The sequence below is a fragment of the Micromys minutus genome (genome assembly GCF_963924665.1).
Source record: "Micromys minutus genome assembly, chromosome: 8".
Taxonomy (NCBI): Eukaryota; Metazoa; Chordata; class Mammalia; order Rodentia; family Muridae; genus Micromys; species Micromys minutus.
In genome coordinates this window covers 64,693,713-64,720,537 of record NC_137977.1, presented here as the reverse complement: position 1 = coordinate 64,720,537, position 26,825 = coordinate 64,693,713, and the positions used below count along the sequence as shown (strand labels likewise).

The window sequence follows — 26,825 nt, the reverse complement described above, 5'->3', positions numbered from 1 at the left end:
CGAGCCCGTTGACTCCTAGTCTCCCTTTGCGTCCCATCTTCCCTCTTGTACACCTTTGCCCACCTCCAGGTGCCTCTGCACACCTCTGGAAGCTTCCCCCGCCACCCCTCCCCCGGTCCCCTGAGTCCCCGTTGCCCCCCGCTGCGTCCCTTCCCTTCCTATGCGCCAGGCTGGTCCACCCCAGGGTACCCCTGTCCAAACCAGGGCGCCCCGCTTGCCCAGCGAACGGCAGCCGCTGTGCACAGAGGGCGGCGCTCCGCGACTTGTCCCCCGGGCCCCGCGCCGGCTCGGGCGGGCAGGGGCGTGATGTCACTGCAGGGAGGGGGCGCGGGAGCGGCCGAGCGGGCGGGAGCCGGGGGAGGTGTTTTCCAGCTTTAAAAAGGCAGAAGGCAGAGCCCGGCCCTGCGTCAGAGTGAGACCGAGAGGCTCCGAACTGGGCGCCAGAGTCCTCGCGCGGATCCGAGCGGCGGGGCACGAGCTCCCCGACGCCCCACACACCTCCGCCCCTGCGGCGAGTCCCCGGCCGCTGGCAGGCCTGACACGCGCTCACACACCCCGCATGTCACCTCCCCGCGGCGCACGGCGCTGAGCCCGGTCCGGCGCGTGTCGGCGAAGGAGAGGTCGGACTCGGGAGCCGGCCCGGAGCTGCTCGCGGCGCCAGCTCCCGCTCCTCCTCCTGCTGCTCGCCGCTGCCGCCACCGCCGCGTGGATGCCAAGTACCAGCTTTCCAGTCCCTTCCAAGTTTCCACTCGGCCCTCCGGCCGCAGTCTGCGGGAGCGGAGAAACTTTGCGGCCCGCGCCGCCCGCCGGCGGCACCATGAAGGCGGCCGAGGAAGGTAAGCCCAGCGCCCCTCCCTTCGCCCCCGAGTGTCCTGGCCCTTCGTGCCCGCTCCCCGCGCCCCGCACCCATCTCGGGTCCTCTTCCCGGGCCAGGCTGCCGGGGCTGGTCTGCGCGTCCAGGGAGGGGCGCGGGCGTCCGGCGGACAGCGTGGCACACACTGTGAAGGGTGTCCCCCTGGTGTTTCCCCGGCGCAGCCCAGATTTCTAGCGCGCTTTCTTGCCAATAGGTGTCTCCTCTTCTCTAGCGAGGAGTACTCAAACTTGGCTTTGACTGGGGTCTCAGAGATCCTAGTTGGGGAAACTTGGTTCACGGGGAGGTAGTGGGGGTGAGATTTAAGGATGGGGCGCGGCGGTGGCGGGGGGGGGCGTCAGAACCCAAAACAAAACAAAACAAAACAAAACAAACAAACAAACAAAAACCCACCCGGGGATGAAGTGAGACATCTTTGGAGAGTAAAGTTGGCCCTACCTCTACCTCAGGAAGGCGAGCAGCTCCATGACCAGAAGCATAAGAGTACTGCATCCCCCAAGTAGGTTGAGCCTTAGATGCCTCTCACTAAAAGAAAAGGCTTGGCCAAGTGGTCCCAAGTGGTCCAGGCTTTTAAATGTTTCTCAAGCTCGTGGCCGAATGTTGTATTCAGACAAGAGTTCTGCATTAGAAAATGCCTTGGGAAAGATCGAAGGACTGCAGGTTTGAAGTTGTTTCTTCCCAGTAAAGAATATGCGCTGGAATGTGCCCTCACCTGGCATGGCCGCAAGAATGACATGAGCCAAACCTTCTGTCAGGGCCCTTCAGGTCCCCTCAAAAGAGCTAGCAAAATAAGTGCTAAAACATTTAGGCTCCTGCAGGTGTCTTTGAAACATCCTTTAAAGGGTGGCTCGCTTTTCAGCAGGGGATAACTTGACCTGTGGAGAATGGACCCTGGGAGCCCTGTCTCCTAATTCCTTTTTGGTACCAAGGACGTTTACGGTAGGCCAGCTGGACCCCTGCTGGGGCTGGCCACTCCTATTTACAAGATTGACCGTGCTTCAGCTCTTGGAAGGAAACCTGACTTCCTGTGAGAGTCTGCTGAGAGGGTCGGGCAGGGGCAGCAGTTCCCAGAGAGTGGGCCCTGGACACCTAGCTTATCTTTAGTCAGCTCAGCACAAATGGATCCAGATTCTCAGAGCCCAGGTGTCCTGAGTAGAAAGTACTACATGAACTTTGAATCAAAGAGGGCAAATATTGTTTGTTTCTTGCCACTGACCTCAGTTTTAAAGTGGTCTAAATGTTACTAAGTGTTTTCAGAATGAGCTCTTGCTACAATGTTGCTAAGTGTTCCCTTTTGTTACAAGGAAAGATACAGCGTTTTTGTTGTGGTCTGGGCTGTGAATTTCTTGACGTTTATTTCCACACACATTTGTCAGTCACTTTTGTTCTTCGTCTTCTTCCAGGCCTTAAAAGTTACATTCTGTACTTGTAGAATTACTCTCCCATTCTTCAAGAAATCTTCTGAGCTGAGCTTGATGGCTCACCCTTGTAACCTTAGGTGTAATCTCGGCACCCGAGAAATTAAGACAGGAGGATTGCCATGAGTTCGAAGCCAGTCTGGGCAACAAAGCAAGAACCAGGCCCACCTTGAGCTGCAGTATATAAGACTTGGTGTCCACAAAACAAAACTTTTTTTTTTATTGTACAAAGGGAAAAGCTATTGGGCAGACGGTAGTGACCATTTCTTATGTAGCCTACCTAGATAAGGAAGTTTAACGATGTCCCCAGTGAAGCAGTGGGCTGGAGGCAATAATGCCCTTTGCCCGAATGATACTGCTCATGTTTTGTAGAGAGTGGATATAACTGAGCTAACTTGAAACTGACCCAATCTCGAGACAGCCAGACGCAGGCAGAGAAAGGAACTGTAGGCCACAGGTCAGTATCTGCCATTGCTTTGGACCATGGGGGAAACACCCTGTCCTTCTTGAGCAGGCCTTGATCTGGACACCAGCTGCTGTCTGAGGCCTTCCAGTTTGATGGGCATTTGGATGGAAGCTCATCCAACCTGGCCATTTTTGAAGGCCTTGTGTTGCTCTGCTCTGAAGAACTCCAGGAAACACAAGCCAGTAAGGTAGCCACAGTGTCTGAGTTGCCTCACACAATGCCCCACAGGCTCCGCCGAGCTGAACAAAGCTTGCCCTGTTCTCCAGCTATTTAGCTTCATGGCATTGTTTCCTAATCCAGATTAAAAAATGCTGCAGCCATACACCCTGCTTCATCACACCCAGCACTGGGGCTGGTCCATTAACATCTTGCAGAGTTGGGAGGAAGTGGTCCAAGCTAAACACTTCTATCTAAACTGGAGTGTCTGCCGAACTGGCAGACCAATCTTCACACTATATAGAGGACTGGCAAGGGGGCTGGCAGAGGCACAGGGTAGCATTTCACAAGTAGCCGTGTTGACTGACTCTTGTGTTAGGGAGTAGACAAGGAGGGAGCCAGGCCAGTCTCTGAGAGAAAGGCCCTGTGACTTCCTTCCTATTGTCCCAACATCTGGGGGCATATGGGCAGGGGAAGCCAGGTGCTTTGTAACTTTAGCAAAAAGCTTTCTTCAAAGAGTAGACAAGAAGGGCTGTTGTGTGTATATACTGTAGAAAAGGTGAATAGAGAGAGATCGAGGTTTCGCCACAGAAAACAGAACTTCCATTTCCCCAAAGGTCAGCAAAAAAGGAAAACTAAACCAAAACAACGCTCCAACTCGCATCTCAAAGTGAGAACTATTATTAGAAACTAAATCAGGCCAGACTGAACTATAGTTTATCACGGGAGAAAAGCAGCCATTGAAACAGGGTCCTGGGAGAAGTGGTAGCCCACATGATGCTCAAGTTTGCCTCCGGAAAAAGCCATCTCCCCAGAGCCCAGAGCTGCAGGGCAGGAGGACACAGGGGACACTTGCGTCTGGTGGCAGATACTAACACTAATCTCCCTCCTCCTTTCCTTCCTGCCTCCTTCCAGGGTTGGGTTCTGATACTGGCCTCTCCTGCCCTGGCCACCATTTTCCTGATATTCCAGATGTTGGTTTATGTGGTGCCAAGACACCAGGAAAGTTGAAACAAAAAGCTGGGAGAAACAGGAAAAGATGGACGGGGCTCTACAGGCCCAGCCTTTTCCTTCTGATTGCTGTGCGCCTGGTACCCCGTCTGAATGGGTAACGCCGAGCACCCACTCGGCCTTTGGGAGTTTTGAAATCACCCCTACTAAGACAGGAGCATGTGGTGTTTTAGGAGCTGAAAGATTAATGAGGCCGTTAGCATGAAAACAAGATTTACTCCGAGTTAGGTGCCCACAGTGTGAGGCGGCCACCATGGGTAAACTCAATGGTTAGGAAGCAGCTGTGCTCTGGGGCTTGACCTACACAGAGAAGAGGGCGGCCCTCAGGAAACCCCACCCTCATTTTCCCTGTCCCTTTCAGGTCATTTCTTTAGTAAAAGCAGGGCTAGAAAATGACCCCCCCCCCCCCCAGCGTTTACTGTTCTGGGATGCTTTCCTGTTTGGGGAAAAAGAATATATATATATATATATACCCTTTTCCTTTCTTTTCGAATTTTTTAACTAATTCGGTAGCTTTGGTCTTTTTCCTGGTGCAGGGAAATAGCAAGACCCAGGGCACTCCTTCGGCTGTGGACTGCGCACCACGCTGAACAGGAACCAGGGGACCAGCTGCGGGCAGCGGCCGGTCCAGGACGCAGCTCCAGCCCCCGTCGGTCCTGCTCCCTACCCGGCCTAGGCTGTAGCGCTCGCTCGCCTTGCGGTGGCCGCGGAGCCGAGGTTGGGGCGCGACGCCGGGGCTGCTGGCAGGGGGCTAGGATCCTGCGGGGCGGGAGGATCCTAAGAGAGACCGAGGTCCCGCGGGAGGCGGGGGTCCGGGAGAGCTGCGCGGGGTCCCGCGGGAGAGCTAGCCTGCTGCCGACGGCCGGGGTGGAACCCGGACCGCGCGGTCCTGCGGATGCGAGTGGAGCCCAGGCTGCGCTCGGGCTCGCGCGCGGGAGTTTATTTAAAACTAGGAAGCCGGCGGCCGCGAGCCGCTTGTTTATGTAAACCCGGAAACACCCGGGGGGACAGGGGCGGGACCGGGGCGGGAGGCCGGGGAGGGGACAGGGGAGGGGACAGGAGGCGGGGGCCGCGTCACGCCGGGGACGCGCGCGAGCGCCGGGCGCACCAGTGCCGCGCGACCCCGACATGACGGGGCTGGAGCAGGACCCGGAGTTCGACTTCGATTTTCTCTTCGAGTTCGATCAGAGCGGCGGGGGCGCCGCGGCCGCAGGTGGGTCCGGCGGGGGGCGGCGGGCGACTGCGCCCCGCCGAGGGCCCGAGTTTGCTGAGGTCGCCGGTGCCCGCCCCAACCTGGCACGAGCCGGGACGCCGGGCCGCTGCCTTGCGCGGTCAGGAGCGACGCGGACCAAGTTGTTGCGGGCCGCGAGGAGGAGGCGGGAGGCCACCTGTGGGGCGAGCCTGCCACGCTCACCCGCCGGGCACTTCCTGGCATCCGAGCACCCGGCCGCGGGAGAGGGCTCCCCCTCCTTCCAGGAGGCCCTTACCCAAGGGGAGGCTGTGTCCGGCGCAGGACTTGGACCTCGTAGTCCGGGGACAGATGGTCAGCGGTGCTGCCAGAGGGCGGTCGGAAGCCGCCCTTTCTGAGAGCCCGGCTGCTACCGCCTGGCCCGGGGGACCTGGAGCCAGGAGGCCCGGCCCGGTGCTGACCCGCACCGCAGCTCCCTCAGCAGGAAAGGCTCCACCACTTGGGTTTCCAGTCCACACCTCAGCCACCAGAACCTGAGAGCTTTCGCTGTCTTTCAGTTTTCTTCTCTTCTCTGTCAAAAGTTAAGCTTCCAGCTAGGTCAACAATCAATGTGCAGTTTCCCCAAACTTGAGTCTCCTAAACAGTGACCTCCCATTCCGTGCAGCAACCCCCCTCCGGGCAGTCTGGTTCTTTTCTCCCCTTGACTTTCTGTTCCAAGTTGCACACAGCCCTGACTGCGTTCTGTGCTTTTCCTTCGGGTGTGCTTCCCAGCGGCAGGGCAGCGGAGCAGACATGACACTTGTAGAGCATCTCATGTCTGAAAGGAGTGTGTCATGTATTCCATGGCACTCAGTACCCTTAAAAAAAAAAGTTAAATATTTTGTTCGCTTTTGAAGGTGAGCGTTCTAACTTGGCTGTCACCACTCAGAGACTGTCATATGTCCTCGACAAGACCCTCTTTCTGATAGTTTTTTCTTCTTTGGGGCCCAGGTTACAGGGCTCTGAGGTCAGTGGCAGAAAACACTGGAAGAGACACAGCCTTTGGGGCTAAAATGGAGACCCCCCCCCCGGCATCTCCTGGCCCTGCTGCTTTGGGGGATTTGGATTTAGCTGAGGTGGCAGTGCTTGGGGGGGGCATTTTTGAGTTCTCTCCAGAACTCTCATGCTCCAGGCAGAAGAGCTTACTCTTAACTTCCCCTTAGGGTGTCCATGTTGGATTTGGATGAGTGTGCACCACTGGTTCCCTTCTCTAGGGATACAGTCATGGGGTCTCCCTGGGCTCTTCAAGCTACCTGCTGTTTGGGTGGGCCTCACAGCCTTCCTTTGTCCCTTTGTTTACTCTGAATGGACAAGTGACTCCAGGTCCAATACAGACACAAAAATCCAAAACCAGTATTTGATACGTCACAGGGGCCTGTGGACTGCTTGGGGGAGAGGAGGGAGTATCTGAGAAGCTGTGGCCTTGTTAGTTATCTCCGCAGGCTCAGCACCGAGAACCTGTTAGGGAAGGATGCTGTGCTTGCTCAGGGAAACCATTTATGGATTGCAGAATCCCCAGCCCCACCCGAGTCTTCATATTCTATATCCTCATAGCTGGATACAGCAGTCCTAACAGTGTCTTTCTAAACTGTATCGGGACACATAATGCTAAAGCTGAGATTCACCCAGGCCCATTCATGGAAGGCACACAGGAAGTCACTTTGGGTGGTTATTCCTGAAGGAGACATTGGTAGGGACTCTGTTTTCAGGCCTGGGAAGCAGGTGGCTCCTCAAACTTTGGGTGGCAAGTGGGTTTAGGTGGCCTCTTCCCCTCACACTCGTGAGGACCCATTCTCAGGCATGCTTGTGATGGCTTTGCTTTGAAGAAGATCAAGTAGAAAGGCGAAGCCTTGGGTCTCACTGCAGCCCAGGTCAGGTGTGGCCATTTCATAGTGCTCCCTGGAACTCTCTTGAGCTGCACACAGGTGAGTGCTCCCTAGAACTTCACAGAGCTGCAGGGACACCTGTGGATGTCCCTGTGAACTGTGGGTCACTGCCTCAGTGAAGCCAAGATGCTACATCTAAGCCCAGCACTTCTAGCTTGCAGATTGTGGGCCACTGGAGAGAGCCCTGGGCAAGGGGGCAGCCTTGGAAAGAACTTTTTCTTCCTTTTATAGTGTTGAAAGAAGATGCTAGAGAACATTCAACGCGTACAATACATGTTCTATTTTTCATTTTTGAGAGAGAGAGACAGACAGACAGATTGACTGGCTTTTTCCTCTCTTATTACCAATACCATTATTACGTTTTATCAATTGTCCAATTACATTATTTATATTACACAGTCATATGAAGTTACCAAACTCTCTGCTCCCCACCCAACAGTAGAACAAGCTTCACATTATCTGGAACGGGTCTAAACATAAATTCATGAAGGACTGAACAATTCTGAGATCAATTGCAAGTTAATATTTGAGTTTCACAGCCTGTGCTGAGCTCACAAATCCACATCATGAGGGAGGACATGGCTGCTTCAGAGCACAGCCTACCTCCTCAGTGATCCATGAAGGGGACACAGCCGCTCCCTCAACTCACCCATAGCAGACGGGCTGCAGTGGGCCTGGGCAGGGCCATCTACCATCTTACTGGTTCTTACCAGGCTCCTAGGAGGGAAGGATTGTGTCTTCTGCTTGATTTCCAAAGTGCACATCAGGAGCCCGAGGTAGAAGAAATGCAATAGCCATTTGTGAGAGGAGCAGAAAGATAATATTTTTAAGTAAGCAAGTCTCAGGCAGAACAGGACTGGAGTGATATTCTGGGATTAGGCATCCCAACCAGTGGGCTAGGGTCGGCTTTGGGGGAGAAGGCAGGGCCCCAGGCTCCCTTCTGGGGCTCAGGAAATAGCTGCTTTGCTGTCAGCTGGGAGGCGGGTGTGCCGCTTCCCGCCCCAGGGCTCCTGTTTTGTAAGTTATTTTGGCCTGACCGCTTAGTTCTGTCTCCGTGGTAACTCAAGAGGAAACTGGCCAAGGCCCTGGGCCCAGACAGCTCTGCCCACCACTCAAGGCTTCAACAGTGTACTAGTGCAGAGGGGACTTTGCTGCATGGGGTTCGGAAGCGCTTTTATTCTCAAGTGTTTTCTGCCAAGGACCATAACGTCTTTCTTTCCAGAAGGAGGTAGGGGAGCCTGTTGGTTGATCAGTTCCACCACAGAAGTCCATGGGAAAAGTGAGCCTTGCCCCAGGAGCCCCCCAAGTATGCTAAGTTCAGTGTCCTGGGAACCGAGCTTCTGTCTGCTGGGAACAGCCTCACCGAGCTCAAGTTCTATAGATGTTTTAATCAAGGACAAACCTGTTTGTGAGCAGGATATGCTAACTCCGTATCAGGTGTTCAAAAGAAGCCCTTGGCTAAGCAGGAGCACCTTGGAAAGGCAGGGAAAGCGATGCTTTCATCTGCACCTGGGGGAATGTCGGAGGGCTTCGAGGAAAGGCGTGGACGCGGGCTGGACACAGGACCCTTAAGCACGCTCTAGTGAGCTTATTTTTGGATCATTGGGTGACATTTACTGTTGCTCCAGCAAGTCCACCTCTCCAACCTGTAAATCTCCCTTCAGCACACCGGGGAACCTGTTGCTGTCAGTCACTTCTCAGGGTTGGCCCAGTCTACCTGCCCGTCCTTACTAGGGAGCACCATCCAGTGCTCTAAGGAAACACAGCAACTGTGCTGCCCTGGAACTGTTTTGTGTTCTTCTACCGCATCCCTAAATGTGGAGACTTGCAGCCTCACCCACACCCTGCAGGCTCTATTGCTTGTAGAAAGACCAGGGTAGGCAGGCACTGGAGGCCAGGGCCTGGCTGGCAGGATCTTCCTGGTTCTATTTCTAGCTTCAAGTCCCACAGTGCAGCCCCAGGAAAGGCTAAAGGGGTGTTCCTTAAAACAAAAGGTGAAAGTCGGCTCTGATGGGCTGTGCTCCGTGCTTGTGATCAGTGAGTCTGGATGGGGACTCCGAAGGCCATGCTGATGGCAGAGTGTCACATACACGGGATGTAGCAGGGACACAACATTGTCTTCACTCTGGGTAAAATACCAAGTGCCCTAAACTAGAGTACCTACAGAGGGGTAACTTCCCAGCGGGTGCCACAGATCACCCGGTGGGTGGCAGGCATTCTGCACATGTCTTAAGAGGACACACACCAGGTTCTGTCATTGTGTGCAATGCCCTGGTACAGCTGCTGTTGAGTGTGCTGAGGCTGGTGGGAGCTGGTAAGAGCTCTGGATTTACTCAGTGTCGCCTGCACCCCATCTCTGAATGCCTGCCTAGGGTGACTGAGAGAAATGAGCTTAGAGGAACAGGAAGACGGGTGGGCGGTGGCACCTGCACAGGGTGGCTGCGCCTTCCTTTTTTTATTGCGTGACATAACAGAATGTGTGCTTCGAGGTCTTTTCTTTCAACGAGCTTTGCTTCCATGGTCTCCTACACCTCAGTTTACTAGCCCGTTCAGCAAAAACCAGGCTGCCAGGCACAGCAGTGTCTGGTGTTCTGTAATCAGCCTCAGTGTCTCGGGACTGGTACGGAGTTACTGGGAAGCTTGCCGTCCTCTATAGATCCCCCCAGAGTGATCCCTTTGAGGTGGAGGTTGGTGCAGGTGGGCAGCCAGCTCTAACCCCACAGGTCTAGGCTTTGTAACAAGAGGGAGCTCAGCTGGACGCAGCTGCCTGCCTTGTAGTCAACGGGCACCCTTGCCCTGGAGGACTCTGTCTGAAGAGAGGGCAGTCGGCTCTCTCAGACTGCTTCTAGGCATTTAAGTTTTTGTTTTGGAGTTTGACCAAGGAAATCCAAGTGTGAGCTAATTGGTTTTGTTTTTAATGTGTTATTTTTGAGAAAGGGTCTCATGTAGCCCCAGGCTAGTCTCAAAGTCACTGCATAGCAGGGTAGCTTCTAATTTGTGATCTGCCTGCCTCCACTTCCTGAGTGCAGGGCTTATGGGTGACGGTGTGCATGTGTACATGTGTGCATGTGTGCATGTGTGGTGCTAAAAATTGAACCCAAGACTCTTTGAAGGCCAGTCGGGTGCTAACTAACTAAGTTGTATCCCAAACCCATTTCTGTTTTTTAATAAATGGTTTGTGGATTTTTTTTCTTTGCCCTGTTGAATAATATTTTATTCAAACATTTTGGTTAAAATAAAGGTCACCCTTGTAATGTCCTGGGACCCACGTGTCTTTTCCACAACTTCCTCTTCTTCTGCATCTGGCCTGACCCAGAGTGAGAAGCCTCCCCCTTCCTCTTTCTCTGGGCCTCAGACACCCTGTTGCTAAGATGGCCCCAAGGAGACAAGCAGAGATTTGCCATGTTGTCAGCCGGCCACCCAGTCATTTTTTTTCTGGAATCTTCCAGTACCCCAGGCTGCCAAAGCCTTGGCCTAAACACTGCAGGGGTGTCAAAGCAGGACTTAACTTGGCTTGTTGCTAGAACGTTGTAGAGAACTTTTCCAATTATCCCTTCCCTCCAAAAGAAGGTGGTCAGTTGTGTGGCCAGCCGTGGTCTGGATTAAATAGGATTCTTTCACTCGGGAGAGAGAACACAGGAGCCAGGTCTGACTGCAGGTGTGCCTCCTTTGGGATCTGGCAGCTCAAGGCTGTGTAGGACTGGTTTGGGTCCTCAGCGTCTGGAGATCTGGGCAGGCTCAGCCTTCCCAGTGTGTGCACAGCTGCAGTGATACCCATGTCTCCCATCAGCCTCGAACTTCCTTTTCTTCTGGAGTCGGGTTCTCTTAAGATGAAAACAGATTTTAAAAAAAGATGTATTTATTTTGTGTGTGAATATTTTGCCTACATGTGTAGATATATACCACACATGTGTTTTGGTGCCTGCAAAGGTCAGAAAAGGACATCAGATCCCCTGAAGCTAGAGTTACAGATGGTTGTAAACCATATGAGTGGTAAGAGTTGAACCGTGTGGTCTTCTGCAAGAGCAACAAGTGTGTCCTAACAGCCAAAGCCATCTCCAAACTTGAAAGGCCATTCTTTCCCAGTGTCGCGTTATTGGCAGGCATGGTGCACAGAGCTCTAGAGACATAGGGCAGCATATAACGTCAGCAAGGTTTGACTTCCCAAGCAGGTTAGCTGCCTGCTCAGGGCTGGGGCCTCCGAGGCCATCTTACCTGGGTGCTGTCTGGGCAACCCATGGCACCCACATGGATGTGTCCCTGGAGCACCTTTGTTTGAAGGTGCCTCTGGCAGAAGCTTGAATGGCCGGGCTGTGCCCCGTATGTATCTGCTGGAGACTGTGCCCTGCGCTTTGGTATCGAACCCTTCTGAACTGTGGTGGTACTGAGGCCCAGAACGCTGGTGAGCAGAGCACATATGATCAGATCCTGAAGGACCCCTTTAGGTAATGAGCAGGTGCAGTCGTGATGACGTAACCATCTGTGGGTGGCAGTGGGGTGTGTGAATTTCTGAAGACCTTGTGAGATCTTCAGAAAGGAGCCTGTCTGGATATGAGGCAGCGAGAGCTACTTCCTGACAGAGGCGTGCTTCAGAGGGTGTAGTTCCTCAGGCACCACCAAGCCAGAAATCCAAGTTCAGAGGTGAAGCTGAGCAAAGACACAGGCGTTCTTCCAAGACTGTGAGACTCCAACGTCAAAGCAAGCCATGTTGGAATCAGTTCTTCCTCCCTTTATCAATACTTTAATTAGCAATAACGTGGTGACGTTTTGGGGTCCTCACGTTACACTGCTGCATTTGATTGACTGGTTAACCTGACTTCTTACCCAAAGATAAGCAGATCCTGGCCACATCTTCTGGGCCACAGGACACTGATCATACTTCTCCATAGAAAGTTCTAGATTGGGAAGTGCTGGGACAGCTGAGGGAGATAACTCTAGCAACATGTCTTTGTGTCTGTCATCTGTATGGGACAGAAAAACATAGGATGCATAGAGAGCCTCTTCTCTCCTTTTCTCTCCCCCTCCTCCTCCTTCCTTCTTACCCCACCTCCTTTTGCCAAAATGAATGTTCTTTGGCGAGAACAGCAGAGCAGAAAGCTCCTGCACAGGGTCCCTGTTGGTGACCTCACAGAGGAGCCAGACCATCTGTTGGTCTCACCAACCAACCTTTGGTCTTTAGGCTTTTCCACTTGATCCTGTTTCATATCTTTACCGACTGGGTTCTTTGGGACTAGTGTTCTTTCTCATTACGTACTATGGACAGTTTGTACCTCCAGTCGGTTGCATTTGGGACACGGCGGGTGGCCTGTGCCTGCTGTTCAAGACTGGACTACTTAGCCAGACACGAAGCAGGGCTACAGGCAGTGGGCATTCTGCAACCGTGTCCAGTGTTTATAGAAACAGCCTGAGCTAAGGAACTCAACAAAGGCCTCCAGCAAGTCCTAGATGCCACCAGTCCTGTCTCTTCAGAAGTACTACTCTCTCTAGAAAGTGGCTTTAGAGTAATTTTTAGAACTGTGCCATTTCAGTGTTAGGTTCTGGTCTCTTGAGATTTGGAGTTTGGGCCGGGGAGTGGCGCTTTCATATGACAAGGACCCTCCAACCCCAGCCTTGGCTGGAGAATCCACTTGGCACAGATGCAGGTTTTCCTGCTTTGGGTTGCTTCTGGTTCCGCTAGCTGCCCCCATTCTCCTGTTTGTCTCTGTGACCCAGGGACGGGGGACTCCAGCATGTCCTCTGACCGGACACTGGAGCAGGACTCTTGTGGTTTGTGCGCTGTCTGCACACATGATGGTAGAAGGTTGGCAGCGAGCAGTCCTGGAAACTTCCGAACCTACCTGAGGCTTGGCCTGCTCCTCTACAAAATATTTTAGGGTTTGGCTGGTGCTTTGAGACCCTAACATTTCTGGAGTTTTCCCTTGTTGGTTTGTGAGCCAGGGCTCAGCAGAGCAGCGCTGTCCTTGAACACAGTATCTCCAGGACAGGCTCTGAAGCCTGGTGTGGATCTAGGACTTCCTCAGCCTCATTTCCATTATTCCAGCCCTGGAAATGCTCGTCTCCAAACACATGTAGATGGGCTCAGGGATGTGGGGAGCCTTTCTGATAAGAAATCCAGAAGCCAGGCTTTCCTGTTGAGCACTAATTACAACAATGACTTTTTAAACGTGCTTATCAAAGTATAGTCCGCGCACAATGATTGCAAGAGCTAGGTGTGCCTTAGAAGCATCTGTTTTGTTTTAGAAGTTCTAGAAAGTAGATTTCCAGACACCAGCCAGCCTCAGGTAGCCAGAAGAGTGACGTTGAAACCCGTCTTGTCACCCTTCCTGTGGGTGTGTCTTTGAAGCCAAACTTCGGCCTGTTTGATGGTCATTTGCTTCTAAAAACCTATTTGAACACCTGGGTCCCTACACCGGAAGCACCTCCTTTTACCGATACACCGCCGTTCTCCCTCCCTCCCTCCATAGTCTGTTCGCCTCTCTCCATCTATTACCTGCTGTTCAGGCACTAGTCTGTCTTCTCATGAAACAAAATGAAAATGTGACATGGAATTTGAAATAGCCCTGCCTCGTTCAGCCTTTGAACTGCTAGAGTTGCAGAAGTGCTGTGTGTGCTGTGTGCTGTGTGTGCTGTGTGTGTGCTGTGTGCACTGTGTGTGCTGTGTGTGTGTGTGTGCTGTGTGTGCTGTGTGTGTGCTGTGTGCACTGTCTGTGCTGTGTGCACTGTGTGTGCTGTGTGTTCGTGTGTGCTGTGTGTGCTGTGCTATGTGTGCTGTGTGTGTGCTGTGCTATGTGTGCTGTGTGTGCTGTGTGTGTGCTGTGCTATGTGTGCTGTGTGTGCTGTGTGTGCTGTGCTGTGTGTGTGTGCTATGTGTGCTGTGTGTGCTGTGCTGTGTGCTGTGCTGTGTGTGCTGTGCTGTGTGTGCTGTGTGTACTGTGTGCACTGTGTGTGCTGTGTGTGGGCTGTGTGTGCTGTGTGTGCTGTGTGTGTGTGTGTGTGTGTGTGTGTGTGTGTGTGTGTGTGCGCGCGCGCGCTGTGTGCACTGTGCTGCGCCTGGCACCTTCTGAGGCTCTGCAGACAGCCAAGAACCACAGGGCAGGCACATTTCTCGCTACCGTGGAAGCTGGCTTCTGTTGGTCAGAGAGATGAATACACAATTTGTGTTAACTTGTGATATATGCCAGAGAGAGGGAGGAAGAAAGGGAGGGAGGAAAGGAGGGAGAGGGAGAAAGAGAGAGACAGAGAGAGATAGAGAGAGAAGGCAACTCAGCTATTGGTAAGGATTTGCAATCATAAATCCTTAGGGAATGTGGAGTCTGAATAGAGAGGAGACAGTAAGCCAGCCATGTGACATTAGGCGGGACATTTGAGGAATGCTGCTTTGCTGGTATAGAGTAAGGTCTATAGTCCAGCAGAGGTCTTGCAGCAGTCTGACCTCAGGACGTTCCCAGAGGCTACGCCTAAGGCCTGAGGGGCCTGGAGTCCTCAGGGCTGGCACCAGGTCTCAGGTTCACCGCCTCTGTGACTCTGCGTCCTGCTCACTGGCCTCATGTTTGTCTTGTCTTTTTTCTCTTCCAGAACACTACAGTTATGCGTCCCCTAGCGTCACCTCAGCTCTGCCCCTCCCCACAGGACACACTGCCTTGTCAGCAGCATGTCATGACCTGCAGACCTCCACCCCGGGCATCTCAGCTGTCCCTTCAGCAAATCACCCCTCCAGTTATGGAGGGGCTGTGGACGGTGGGCCTTCGGGGTACTTCCTGTCCTCTGGCAACACAAGACCCAACGGGGCCCCGACCCTGGAGAGTCCTCGAATCGAGATCACTTCCTACCTGGGCCTTCACCACGGCAGCAGCCAGTTTTTCCATGACGTGGAGGTGGAAGACGTACTCCCTAGCTGCAAGCGGTCACCCTCTACAGCAACCCTGCACCTGCCCAGTCTGGAAGCCTACAGAGACCCCTCCTGCCTGAGCCCAGCCAGCAGCCTGTCCTCCAGAAGCTGTAACTCTGAGGCGTCCTCCTATGAATCCAACTACTCCTACCCGTACGCGTCCCCCCAGACCTCTCCGTGGCAGTCACCCTGTGTGTCCCCCAAGACCACGGACCCAGAGGAGGGCTTTCCCCGAAGCCTGGGTGCCTGCCACCTGCTGGGATCGCCCATGCACTCCCCATCCGCTTCTCCACGTGCAAGCGTCACGGAGGAGAGCTGGCTCGGTGCCCGTGGCTCCCGGCCCACATCCCCCTGCAACAAGCGCAAGTACAGCCTCAACGGCCGGCAGCCCTCTTGCTCACCCCATCACTCACCCACGCCATCCCCCCATGGTTCCCCTCGGGTCAGCGTGACCGAAGACACCTGGCTTGGCAACACCACCCAGTACACCAGTTCTGCCATTGTGGCAGCTATCAATGCCCTGACCACCGATAGCACTCTGGACCTGGGCGATGGCGTCCCCATCAAGTCTCGAAAGACGGCACTGGAGCATGCGCCCTCTGTGGCCCTTAAGGTAGAGCCCGCTGGGGAAGACCTGGGCACCACTCCGCCCACTTCTGACTTCCCGCCTGAGGAGTTCGCCTTCCAGCACCTTCGGAAGGGCGCCTTTTGTGACCAGTACCTTTCCGTGCCACAGGCCTCGTATCAGTGGGCAAAGCCCAAGTCTCTATCCCCGACGTCATACATGAGGTAAGCAGCCTCCAACTGGAGCCTGCCCTGGCTTCTCTCTGGAGATAATGGTATGCTGGGACATCATGACAGTCCCCTCTATCTTCCTCTTCCGGTGACAGCTGTCCCCACCTGCCTGTTCCTCTTCTAAGGACGCCTTGAACTAGATTAGGGGACCCTAACTTTTCGGAGGCCGTGTTCGCAGGTGTCAGGGTCACATGAATTCCACGCTGCTCTGCTTACAGCAAGGCTCCTCACACGTGGGCAGCTGTGTTGGGAATAAGCCCAGTGAGGCAGCTATCCTCCTGTGTGCGTTCTGTCTGCGGCTTGCCCACTTCCTTTCTAGGCCTTAATCGCTATCCCCACTCTGGGGCAGATGGGCCTCTGGGCTCCACAGTCCCTCAGAGCAGCCAGTTCATCAACGTACCACCCACAGCACAGCCACTGCCTCTCGGGAGAGCAGGGCATTCTTGCTGGCCCTCTGTTAACAGGGAGCGAGCGTGTGTTTCAAACCTCTGGTCTCGAGTTGCTTTTTTCTTTCTCTTTTTTAGACAGGGTGCAGGGCTGTTTGCACTCACTGGGTCCATTGAATGTGCGTGTGAAATCAGTAAGGATGTGTCCTCAGGCTGAGGCACCTGTGACTCCCAGGGACCATCATGTGGCGTGGACAGTCTAAGGCCTGGTGCTTCTCTTCTGCCTCCTCCCCATTGCCCTCTCCTCGGGGCAGACTCATGCCCACTTTGGTGCATCACTACCCAGTATTTGGCACCCTGACCTCTACATGTAGATGGTGACTAAGAAGACATTAGCGCCACACAATGCAGCCACTTGGCCATGTCTTGAAAGGCCGCTCTGGGATGTGGAGTGGCCAGCCGGGAACAGCATTGCTGAACTGTTCTGCTAAGTGCCTGTCTCGGGCAGAGACTAAGGCCGGGCTGTGGAACAGAGCTGTTTCTTGTCTTGCAGTACACAAACCTGTTATTCTATCCCCGTGTCCCTCCATCTGTCCTAGGAGGCCCAAAGGGCTGGCCATGTCATTAGAGCATGTCAGGAATCCAAAATCCATAAAGAACTCTTGTGGTTGCCACACTGTCATGATAACTTTTATTTAACTAAAACCAAGAATATTTCAACACTGGCCCCTCTCGGCTTGGTCACCAGCATCACGCTTTTACTTTGCGGTGCATGGTCAGGGAAGGCAACAGAGACCTAATGGGACTCCTCAGAGCAAGGAAAGAGCAAGGTAATTAAATATATCTAGAGCTTTTTTAAAAGTTAAGATCAGACAGGCACATGCGTATTGTGTAGGGCTGGAGTGGCAAGGACCGCAGACTAGTGGCTTTTACATCAGGGACACGTTCTTTCCCAGCTCAGGGGCTAGAAGCCGAAGCTGAAGGTTGTGTGGTGGCCAGTCCTCCTCCACGCTACCCAGTCTTGAGCTAGCTCTCACCCCACTGTGGGCCGTAGCCATTCCTTCCTCTAAGCACCTCAGACCTGGATCTAGGCTCTTGCTAGTGACACCAGCTTGGTCACATTTAAAGGTTGTTTATCCAGATCAGTCTGAGAAACTAATCTGAGGTGCTGGGGCTAAGAGTCCAAATTAGAACTTTGGGGACACAGATTAATACCTGACTACCTATATCACGTTTTTCAGGGAAATGACAAAAAATCCACCTCTTTTCCTTTCCTTTTCTTTGTTTGCTTTTGGTTTTGCTTTGTTTTTTGTTTTTTTTTTTTTTTATTTTGGTTTGGTTTTTGGCTTTTTGTTTTTTTATTATTTTCACAGAGACAGAGGTGCCCTCTTATGTGGGGCATTTCTGGTGGCCCAAAGCTGTCTCTGACCATGTCAGCCTGCTAGTGGCACAGGCCCTGGAAAGCAGCTGCTGTTTTTTTCCTCTACTTGGGAGCACTGACTGTGGCCCAGTGGCCTGTGGTCCCATGGTCTTTATCTCCTGGTCTCAGAGCCCCTGGGGTGGTTATGATGCCATGACATTCCTATGAGCTTACACAAACAGACACCACCCCATCCTGGGGGTTGAAGTTCACCTTTTCCCACTGCTTCACCTCGAAATATGTTTCCTGGTCCCTTTTAATGGGTTTCCATAAACTCACTAATGGCTGCTCTAGGTAGCTGCAAACGTCGCATGGGGATGTGATGTGGACTGCTTTGACCATCACCATGAAGAAGCCAGATCCTCTCCCCTCAGGTGCCCTTAGTGGACAAGCACCAGGCAGCAGGGACTTGGAGGTACCCCTGAAAGGCTGTGCGCCCACATATTCTCCAGATTTGGGCTGGAGAATTCCCACAGTGTGAATCTACTTCCTCTGCCCAGCCTGGGCACTATACTTCCTCTAGGCTTTCGGATCCATCCTGGATTGGATCAAAATAACACGCTGGAGTCATCTTCCCAAGGGATTCCTATTGTTTTGGGGCCATTTCACTTGGTTCTTTTCTGTGGTACCCACCCCCTTTCCTATTCAGAGCACCCCAGTCAGCTCCATGGGACAGGTCAAAGAATGGCACCGAACTCTTGCCACAGCTGAATAAATTATATCTGTGAGGCTAATAAGAATGGTGGGGAGGCTTCCGCTGTCTTAGACACAGGCTTTAACTGCACGTCGCTGTGGGAAACTGGTACAGAAGTTGTGGGAACTTGTTTGAGCCTCACCAATGGCAGTAACAATGGCGGATACCTTCTGTGCAGGTAGAGCCACCGTATATGTCCCTGCCAAGCATGGGTTAGGAGTGATTCAGGAGTGACAGTATGGAACAGCATGCTGGCACCTATCAGTGTGTGGGAAGGGTGCACATCACAGCATATGCATTTGGAGATGACACTTTACATTAGATTGTTCCTGGATGTAGTTCTCAGATGGCAGCTTTAGGGAATTGTGTGTGGTTGTATGTGCACGTGTGTGTGTGTGTGTGTGTGTGTGCACTCATGCACACACGTGGAGGTCATAGGTCTACTTTGGGTGTCTTCTCTATTTCTCTCCCATCTTCTATTTTGAGATAGCATCCTTTATTAATATGACTCACACCAACCTGGCTAGGCTGGTGAGCAGATGCGCTTCAAGGATTCTCTTGCTTTCCCACCCACAGTGCTGTGGTTACCAAAGTGTTCCACAGCACCCAGCTTCTATGTGACATGTGGGGCTGCAAGCTCAGGTCGTCATGTTAGCATAAGCAGCAGCTATTTTACATCCTTATTCTGATAAAGATGAAGCGGTTTTGGGGCTAGCGGAAGCATTTTAACTAAGTGTGTCCAGGACACTGAGACACATTTGCTGAGTTATGTTGTGATGTGTTGTTGGCCATTACTTTCTAAAAAATAGAATTCCCAAGAGGTGGGGCAGACTTGGCAAACAGCTTTTGCTCAGAGAGCGGCTTGGTTCAGATGATAAGGAACGGGCACTTTGCTTAGATCAGTTTAGGTCAGACCTTGTTTCTTTAGGGCTTTGGTTGCGATGCTGGGCTCCTGGATGATACCAGCGGCTTTGAAGATAGGCACAAGTGTTAGCTTCAAAAGATCTAACAAGTCCTCTTGCATTTGAGGTTATCGGAATAGCTCAGAGTTTATCCTAAGTGGGAATAAGATAAAATATTCACAATAAACCCAGCTCTTACCTTTCTTCACATTTGTCTAGCACTTTCATCAGGGGATTTTCAGGTTAGACAGCTGTTCAGTGAAACCATTGTCCTTGTAGCCTGGGGAAGGCATGGTGTCAGTGCAAGTTTTGGTTCCTGGGTCCTCAGGTCATTGGGGGCGATGGGCCACCTCAGGGCTCGGTTGGCCAAATTGGTCTGCTCATACTTCTGATATCTGCTAAGAACATCCACATCTCTGGCTCTAGTGGGCTCATTGGGTCCACGGTGATTGTAGACTGGTGGCAAGCTAGAGTCCAGGAAGGCCCTGACCTTCTCTAGAGCACAGCAAGGCAAGTGAATCGATGGCCACAGTGTGTAGTGTTCAAAGATAGGTCTTAAGTGAAATTCACTGACTGGGAAAAGTTAGTGTGTCTGGTGCCGAGAGCCCACATAGCCTGTCACCCCCACCCAGCAGGTGACAGGGACAGACAAGGCATCCAGACAGAGGCTCTGGTGGGAAAAGGATGTTGGGAAAGGTGGGTCCCTGCTTTGTGTTCTCAAGAGCTATCTGCTGTCTCTTCTTGACTTTGTAATTGGCCTCTGATGTCCCTGCCCCAGTGTGGGGGGCATGGTCACCAGCCTTGATAGGTTGGGTACCATACCCATCTTCCTAGAGACCCTGGATATTCCTAGAGACTTTGAGAAGGAGGAGGGAGGGTTAGTGTGGGACTGGGAAGAAGTGTCTGTCATCCAACCCCATCTTAGATAGGCTTTGCAGATAAAGAATTGTTGGGCTGTGTCGGGTCTCCACACAGCTACCTCATCACTGACAAAAAAGAAAGAAAGAAAGAAAGAAAGAAAGAAAGAAAGAAAGAAAGAAAGAAAGAAAGGAAGGAAGACTAGATCCCTGTGAGCATGCCCAGATGCTAACTGATAAAATCAGGTCAGACACTCAAGATAAACTGACCCTAAAGCCTGAACTCCAAGAGCTACCTCCGTGTTGCTCCAGACTCTTAGTTGTTCTGTGGAATCAGCCCTTGAATGTGCTCTATGCAATCCGGGGGCAGCAAGGGCTCCAGAGCAGGTTTGAACCCAGCCCTCCTTAAAAGGACACAGTTGGTGGGCTTCAGAGCCAGAGCCTGAGAACTCACTGGCCCTAGAGAATAGAACTGTCTTCTAGGGCCTTTGGGGTCATGGGTGTCGCATAGAAGACCTGGGAGGTTTGTATATGGAGTTCTCTATTCACTCCCTCGTGCCTCTACAGTGGCATGTGGCGACTGAGATGCTGGTTCCTCACGTTTGTTCACAGTTTGATACTTGGAGAACGGTCCTTGTCTCGTTTCCATCTGTCTGGACAGTTATCCTGGTGTTTCAGTTGGACTTTCAAGGAGTCTGTGAACTCGAGGCTCTGTCAGTACGGGGGATGCTGGCCTTTGGTTTTGCTTGGAACATCTGTAAAGAAAGCAGAACTCATGCACTTCCTCCTTCTTGGGAAAAGCAAGATGACATCAATCTTTGAGGCTTTGGGCTCAGGCTTTTAAAGTGTAACCACCTAGACTTAATGGTTGCCCATCTCAGAAGAATCAAATGTAACCTTATGTTCCCAGGAGGTGGAGCAGGCTGTGTCTGTTCTACGTTGCTCTCAGTCCGGTCTGGGAGTGCTCTGCCTCTGCAGTCTTCACCGGTCTGAATTTTAAGACTTCCCATATTGCTAAGAGCCCTGACTGGGAGGAAGTGTCCAAGACCACATGCCCCAGTGACCACAGATGGAGTGGTCACATTTCTGCTCACATGATTTCATCTGAGGAAAGTTGTGGGAAATCCTTGGTAGTTACAGTTGTACAGCTGGGGCTGCCTGTGGAGCTGTGTGTCTGCCTAGGGATAAAACCCAGCTGGGAGACAGTGGTGTGGTGTGGTAGTGCTGGTGTGTGTGTGTGTGTGTGTATGTGTGTGTGTGTGCTTGTGTGTATGTGCCTGTGTGTGTGCTTGTGTGTATGTGCCTGTGTGTGTGCTTGTGTGTGTGTGCCTGTGTGTGTATGTATGCCTGTGTGTGTGCCTGTGTGTGTATGTGACTGTGTGTGTGCTTGTGTGTATGTGCCTGTGTGTGTGCTTGTGTGTGTGTGTGCCTGTGTGTGTATGTATGCCTGTGTGTGTGCCTGTGTGTGTATGTGACTGTGTGTGTGCTTGTGTGTATGTGCCTGTGTGTGTGCTTGTGTGTGTGTGTGCCTGTGTGTGTATGCCTGTGTGTGTGCCTGTGTGTGTATGTGACTGTGTGTGTGCTTGTGTGTATGTGCCTGTGTGTGTGCTTGTGTGTGTGTGTGCCTGTGTGTGTATGTATGCCTGTGTGTGTGCCTGTGTGTGTATGTGCCTATGTGTGTATGTGCCTGTGTGTGTATGTATGCCTGTGTGTGTGAGTGTGCAAGTACATGGATGTACAGACCAGAGGACATCATCAACTATCATTCTCCAGGCTCTGCCCAACTTTTTGAGAGACAGTCAGACAGACAGACAGACAGACTCTTCCTGGCCCAGAGCTTGCCAAGCAGGCTAGGCTGGGCTAGCTTGCCAGGGAGCCACAGGGATCTACCTGTCTTCTGCCTTCATGAGTCTGGTTTTATATTTTCCCCTAGAATGTGGGTCTGGGGACTAAACTTAGATCCTGTGCTTGAAAAGCACCTTGCTAACGGTGCCACCTCCATGATCCCTTGTCTGTCTTTTCGTCGTCTATTCTGAAACCCCTTCTGGTGGCCGGAGTCTGATAGGTGATCATGGCTGTACATGGAAGAGCAGCAGAAAGGCTGTGTCTGCTGAAGGACTATGGGAGGAGCCACACACATGTCCAGGGGACTGTTACAGTCCTTTGCCAGGTGAATCACCTGGAAGACAGAGAGGACTTGCCTGCCGTGACAGCTTAGGCAACACGTGTGTCACTGCACTGCCCACCACACCCGGCCAGTGTCCCAGCCCCATTGGAAGGTTTGCTTAGGGATGTGGTGACTATATGCACATATTCTTCAGATGCAAGCATTGCTGGGGGGATTGGTATAGAGTTGGTCATGCACCTTGTTCCTGCATAGACCAGCCACCCAGCTTGTCTCTGCTGTGCAAGCTGCTTCAGAGCAAGCACCACTCAGGTCACACAGACGAGCATGCCATAGACGGAGACCTGTGCAAATGCCTAGCTTAGCCCATGCAGGTGACTGTGGCTGTGTGTCCAAAGCCCTAGGTCATTTCCAGGCAGTGACTTTCTAAGATGACCTTGTTTTTTGCTGGAACCGGGGCTCTAGAATCCAGGAGCCCTGGGCAGCCAGTAACACTAGTGGCCTAGAATCCCTAAGCTAGGAACAGAGCTGTGGCACCTGGGATAGTTGTCGACTGCAGTTGTTAATTCTACAGGAAGTGGAACCTCTGCTGTGTGTCCAGGTTCTCCAACCCTGGGCCAGAGTGTCTGGAATGTTCCATGTCTCATAATCATCGAGGGATATCTGCCTTGTGAAAGCTCAGGGAATCATAGCTGATGGGAGGGAGCTTGCTTCAAACAACCATAAATGGCAGTGCCTTCCCTGTAGTTTGCCGCCATATTGAGTAGACTGAAGCGACTTCCAGAACTTGGCCGGCAACTGTTTCCAAATCTCTTGGACCAAGCTGTAGGGCGCGGCGGAAGCGTCCTGGGACTTGTGTGCACTCCATCCCGTATTCACTGGTGCGATGTTCCAGATATTGTGCTAGTTTGTTTCGATTTTCATTTTTCATAAGGAACGCACGGCAGGTGTGGCCTAAAGCATTCTCATTATTAAAACATCAGTGACACGAGTCCAGATCGGCTGCAGCTGCTGGGCTCGGTGGTTAGAGAAAGGCATGTATGGAAGAGGAAGCTGAGTGACAGGAGAAATGCAGAGCATGCAGTCAGACCTGCCTCTGGGCAGGAGAGGCTACACAGTTCCTTTTCTCACAAAAATCCTCCTGAGAAATATTCTCCATCTGTCCTCCTTCTTCCGTTGTTCTTTGTTTTCCAGTTGGAAACAGGTAGTCAGGGTAGAGACCCAGGAGCCCAGGTCTCCAGGAGCCTGGAGATTCAGCCTGGCTCCTGAGCTCAGCCCTCCGCCCACCCAGGACGAGGTAGTAAGAGTAATCGCAACAATGATGTGATACCAAGCCTTGGAGGGCATTTCTGGGGCTTCAGCTGCCCAGGAGACTCATGGGATATCCTGGGGTCACAGAGGTTTTTGGGTGAAGGGCATAGTGCCCCAAAACCTGGAAGAGGCACTTCCATGGAGATATTCTTCACTTCCATTAGAAAGACCTCAGAAAACAGCCAAGGCATGAGAAGGTCTGTGGAGCTGCAGTTTTAACACATACATGTAGCTTTTAACACATACATGTAGCTTGCACATACACTTGTATGCACAAACTCACATGCCTGCTGTCTGGATCCTGCAAGGTCCAGATTTGTGACTCTGACTTGGTCTCCCGAGCCAGGCACGCACCCTGCTTTCTGTTACAGGGAGCTACCTGCCTACGAGGCTTTGCCCTTCTTCTTGGCATGAGTTCCTGGTCTTCCCTGCCCTGTGTCCCAACCATAGGACCAGCACGGGGACTAGAGCAGGCAGGGTGCAGAATAAGTGGGACACTCATTCTGATTGTTGCTCTTAGGCTGTGTCAGGTCCCAGGTAGCAGGGAAAGTTTTGTACTGCGCAGCTGTTGTGGTAGAGGCTAGACCACAAAAGGAAGAAGAGGCGGGCAGAGGACAGCTCCTTTGTCCTGAGCCTAGCTCTATGTGGGGAAGTTGGGGACTGGATCATTTTCCTTCCTTATCCCTGCTTATGCCTGTGGGTGTGGCCCGTGCTAGGCACTGGTTTCCCTCTTGGGTGTAGAAAGGTGCCACTTTTAGTAATATGCACAAGATAGTCCAACAGACAAAGATGGCTGGCCACCACCAGGCAGGATGGTGGTGTGTGCCAGGGCCCTCCCTTAATATATTCCAAGGTGTTTTGGCTGCTGAGGCTTTGCTCCTACCCCACCCTTTCCAACTGAGGAGGAAACATATTGTTAAGGGTCGGCCTACTGGTGCCTGTGGTCCCTAAGGTCTCCCCCCACCACCACCAGGTTGCTTTGGGAAAGGTAGGAGCAAGGAAAATACCCTGCATACCCTGCTCCCATCAGGACACCCCCTAGGCTGTCTGTCTATCTTGGCTGAGGTGGCTACCTATCCTCTGTCCAGACACTGGCTGGACCTCAGAAAGGCCAGCCCATCTTGGGTGAGGCAAGCTTTCTCAGGCCAAGGGTCTTGGGGTCAGGGGGCTATGGCCCAGATGTGCACTCTTGACAGTGTTGCTGGGTGGTCCTGGGCTTGGCCTTGGATAGATGGACAGATGGAGCCCTTGAGGCCCAAAGTTTGCAGAACCAGCCAAGAAGTGCATTGATGACCTTCAGCAACCATTTCTCCTACCTCTCTCCCTCCCTCCCTTCCTCCCCTCCCTCCATCTGTCCCTCCCTCTCTCCTTCCATCCTTCCCATTCTCTCCCACCCCCGGCTTCCCCCTTTTCTTCCTACTTGACTCTTTCCCTCCTTTTCTTTCTTAGAGGAAGACCTTTTGCGGCTGCCCCAGAGACCTTGTGGGATATAGTCGAAGATCCTGCTTCCCTTTAACTTGCTTCCATTTTCTTCCATGTGAGCAGACTTTAGGCTTGGGTTAGGTTTGTAGCTCCATGAACTTCAGGATGACCAAAGCCGAGAGAGCCTTCTGTGTGCATAGGGCTTTTAACCATGGAAGGTTCGGAATCGAAAGGATTTTTACCTAAACTATTTAAGCAGATCTGTCCCCTCTGGGTTCTGACACACAGGAATTACTCTTGTATCTGTAGCTGAGATGACTTTCCATGAAAGTTGACTCAGCCTGAGGACTGGAGCTTAGCTCTCTGGAACACACACAAAGCTGGGTGTCCTGTGTGCCCATAGCCTCAGTATCCTTGAAGAAAAAGAGAGGTGGAAACTGGCTTCTCTTTAGAAGTGCATGGGCTTGCTCAGCCCCTCAGCAGGAACCACCAGGGGGACCCTGTCTTAAGTAGGGTGGAGGTCGATGACCAACACCCGAGGTTGTCCTCCCTTGAACAAGAAAATGTACACGCACGCATGCATGCACACACGCACTCACTCACATGCAGAGTTAGAAAAGACAGACAAAGCCATTCACCACTTTCTTTGTTATACAAACAAGGTTCATTGCTGTGCAATCTTCTTTTGTGCCACCCCCGACCCCCCATCCACAGACGACATTCTCTGTGTAGCCCTGGCTGTCTCGGAACTCACTCTATAGACCAGGAGGGTCTCAATCTCAGAAAACCACCTGCCTCTGCTTCCAGAGTGCCGGGATTAAAGTGGAATTTAAGGTGTGTGCCACCACTGTCTGGCTGCCATTACTGTGTAATTATATGTAATAGATATATTACATATATATACATATGCATACATACATATATCATATATACACACATATATACATATATAATATATGTGCACATAAATACACACACACATAATAAAAAGAACCACTTACTGTGTAACTGAATCTGCTGTGTTGATCATTTCACCCCCAGCTCTCCAAATCTGCCCCTGATATGTCTTGGCTTTTGCTTTCCATCCCCAGACAGCTTAAGGAGTGTGAGCACCTGTTGGCTTTTTGAAGCTTCGTCTGCACATGTCCTAATGTGCATAAGACAGGAATTCAACCTTCTAATCTGATTCTGACTCGCTCCTCACCTAGGATCGCACACAAAGCAAGCGCTGCTCTCTCAGGCCAGTGCTTGCAGCTCCCTAATGTGGAATTTTCTTAGCCGTCGTTGGGCAAGGGCTTTGGGTGGATCCTATCTTCAGTCAACATCCCCTCCTTCTTGTCTCTGCTTCTTGCTTTCCCTTCTCCTCTCTCCCTGGCAGAAGCTGTGTGGCGAAGGTTGTTTGGCTCTTCTGTGAGTCACATTGGTGTGAACCCTACGGCACGCTGAATTCAAACTCTATGGTAGCCCTGTGGCCTTTGTGTGTGTGTGATGGCAGATGTGTATGCCTCCCTGCGGTAGCTCAGGTATTCAGTGGCTGCTTTAACCCCAGAGGTCAGTACACAGAGCGAGCTTCCCCTTTCTAACACCTTGCATACAAGGTGGCACCGAGGTTCCTGGACCCCCTCAGTGGTGGATTGGAGTCTGAAAAGCAGAGAAAACTATGTGGCCTTGTTATTCTCAGTCCTAAGCTGTCATCTGCCCAGCCGTGGCCCTGAGCTCTGGGGCAGGTAACATCCATGCTTCCTGTAGTGAGCCCACTTCTGAGTTGCCGGAGACCCTGCAGTACTGAAAATGCAAGAGGCAGACCTCAGAACAAACACCAGTCAAGCTTTGTCTTGAAAGACTCGGTCACCCACAGGGGTTTTCTGAGTACTCAGCTGAGACTCGTGCTTGGTTTCAATCAAGAGTTGGGGTACCTGTGTGTGGGGTACCTGTATGGGGGGGTTAGAAGCTGGGTCTGGAGAGACTTGTGTGCCCCTGAGCAGGCAG

At 52.3% G+C, this 26,825-nt stretch overlaps 1 protein-coding gene across 3 annotated transcripts in view; it reads left to right on the top strand.

Annotated features, from left to right (window-relative positions):
• The first annotated feature begins 311 nt into the window (after positions 1-311).
• Positions 312-26,825, top strand: part of NFATC1 (nuclear factor of activated T cells 1) — a 106,886-nt gene continuing 80,372 nt past the window's right edge. For 2 of the 3 annotated variants that reach the window (XM_080919904.1, XM_080919902.1), the window contains exons 1-2: positions 312-836; positions 14,612-15,713. In XM_080919904.1, the coding sequence (XP_080776030.1) occupies positions 710-836; positions 14,612-15,713 (1,229 nt within the window). In that variant the 5' untranslated portion in view covers positions 312-709. Of the gene's footprint in view, positions 837-5,005; positions 5,136-14,611; positions 15,714-26,825 lie in introns of those variants that run through there. The other variant, XM_080919903.1, reaches the window with a different exon arrangement.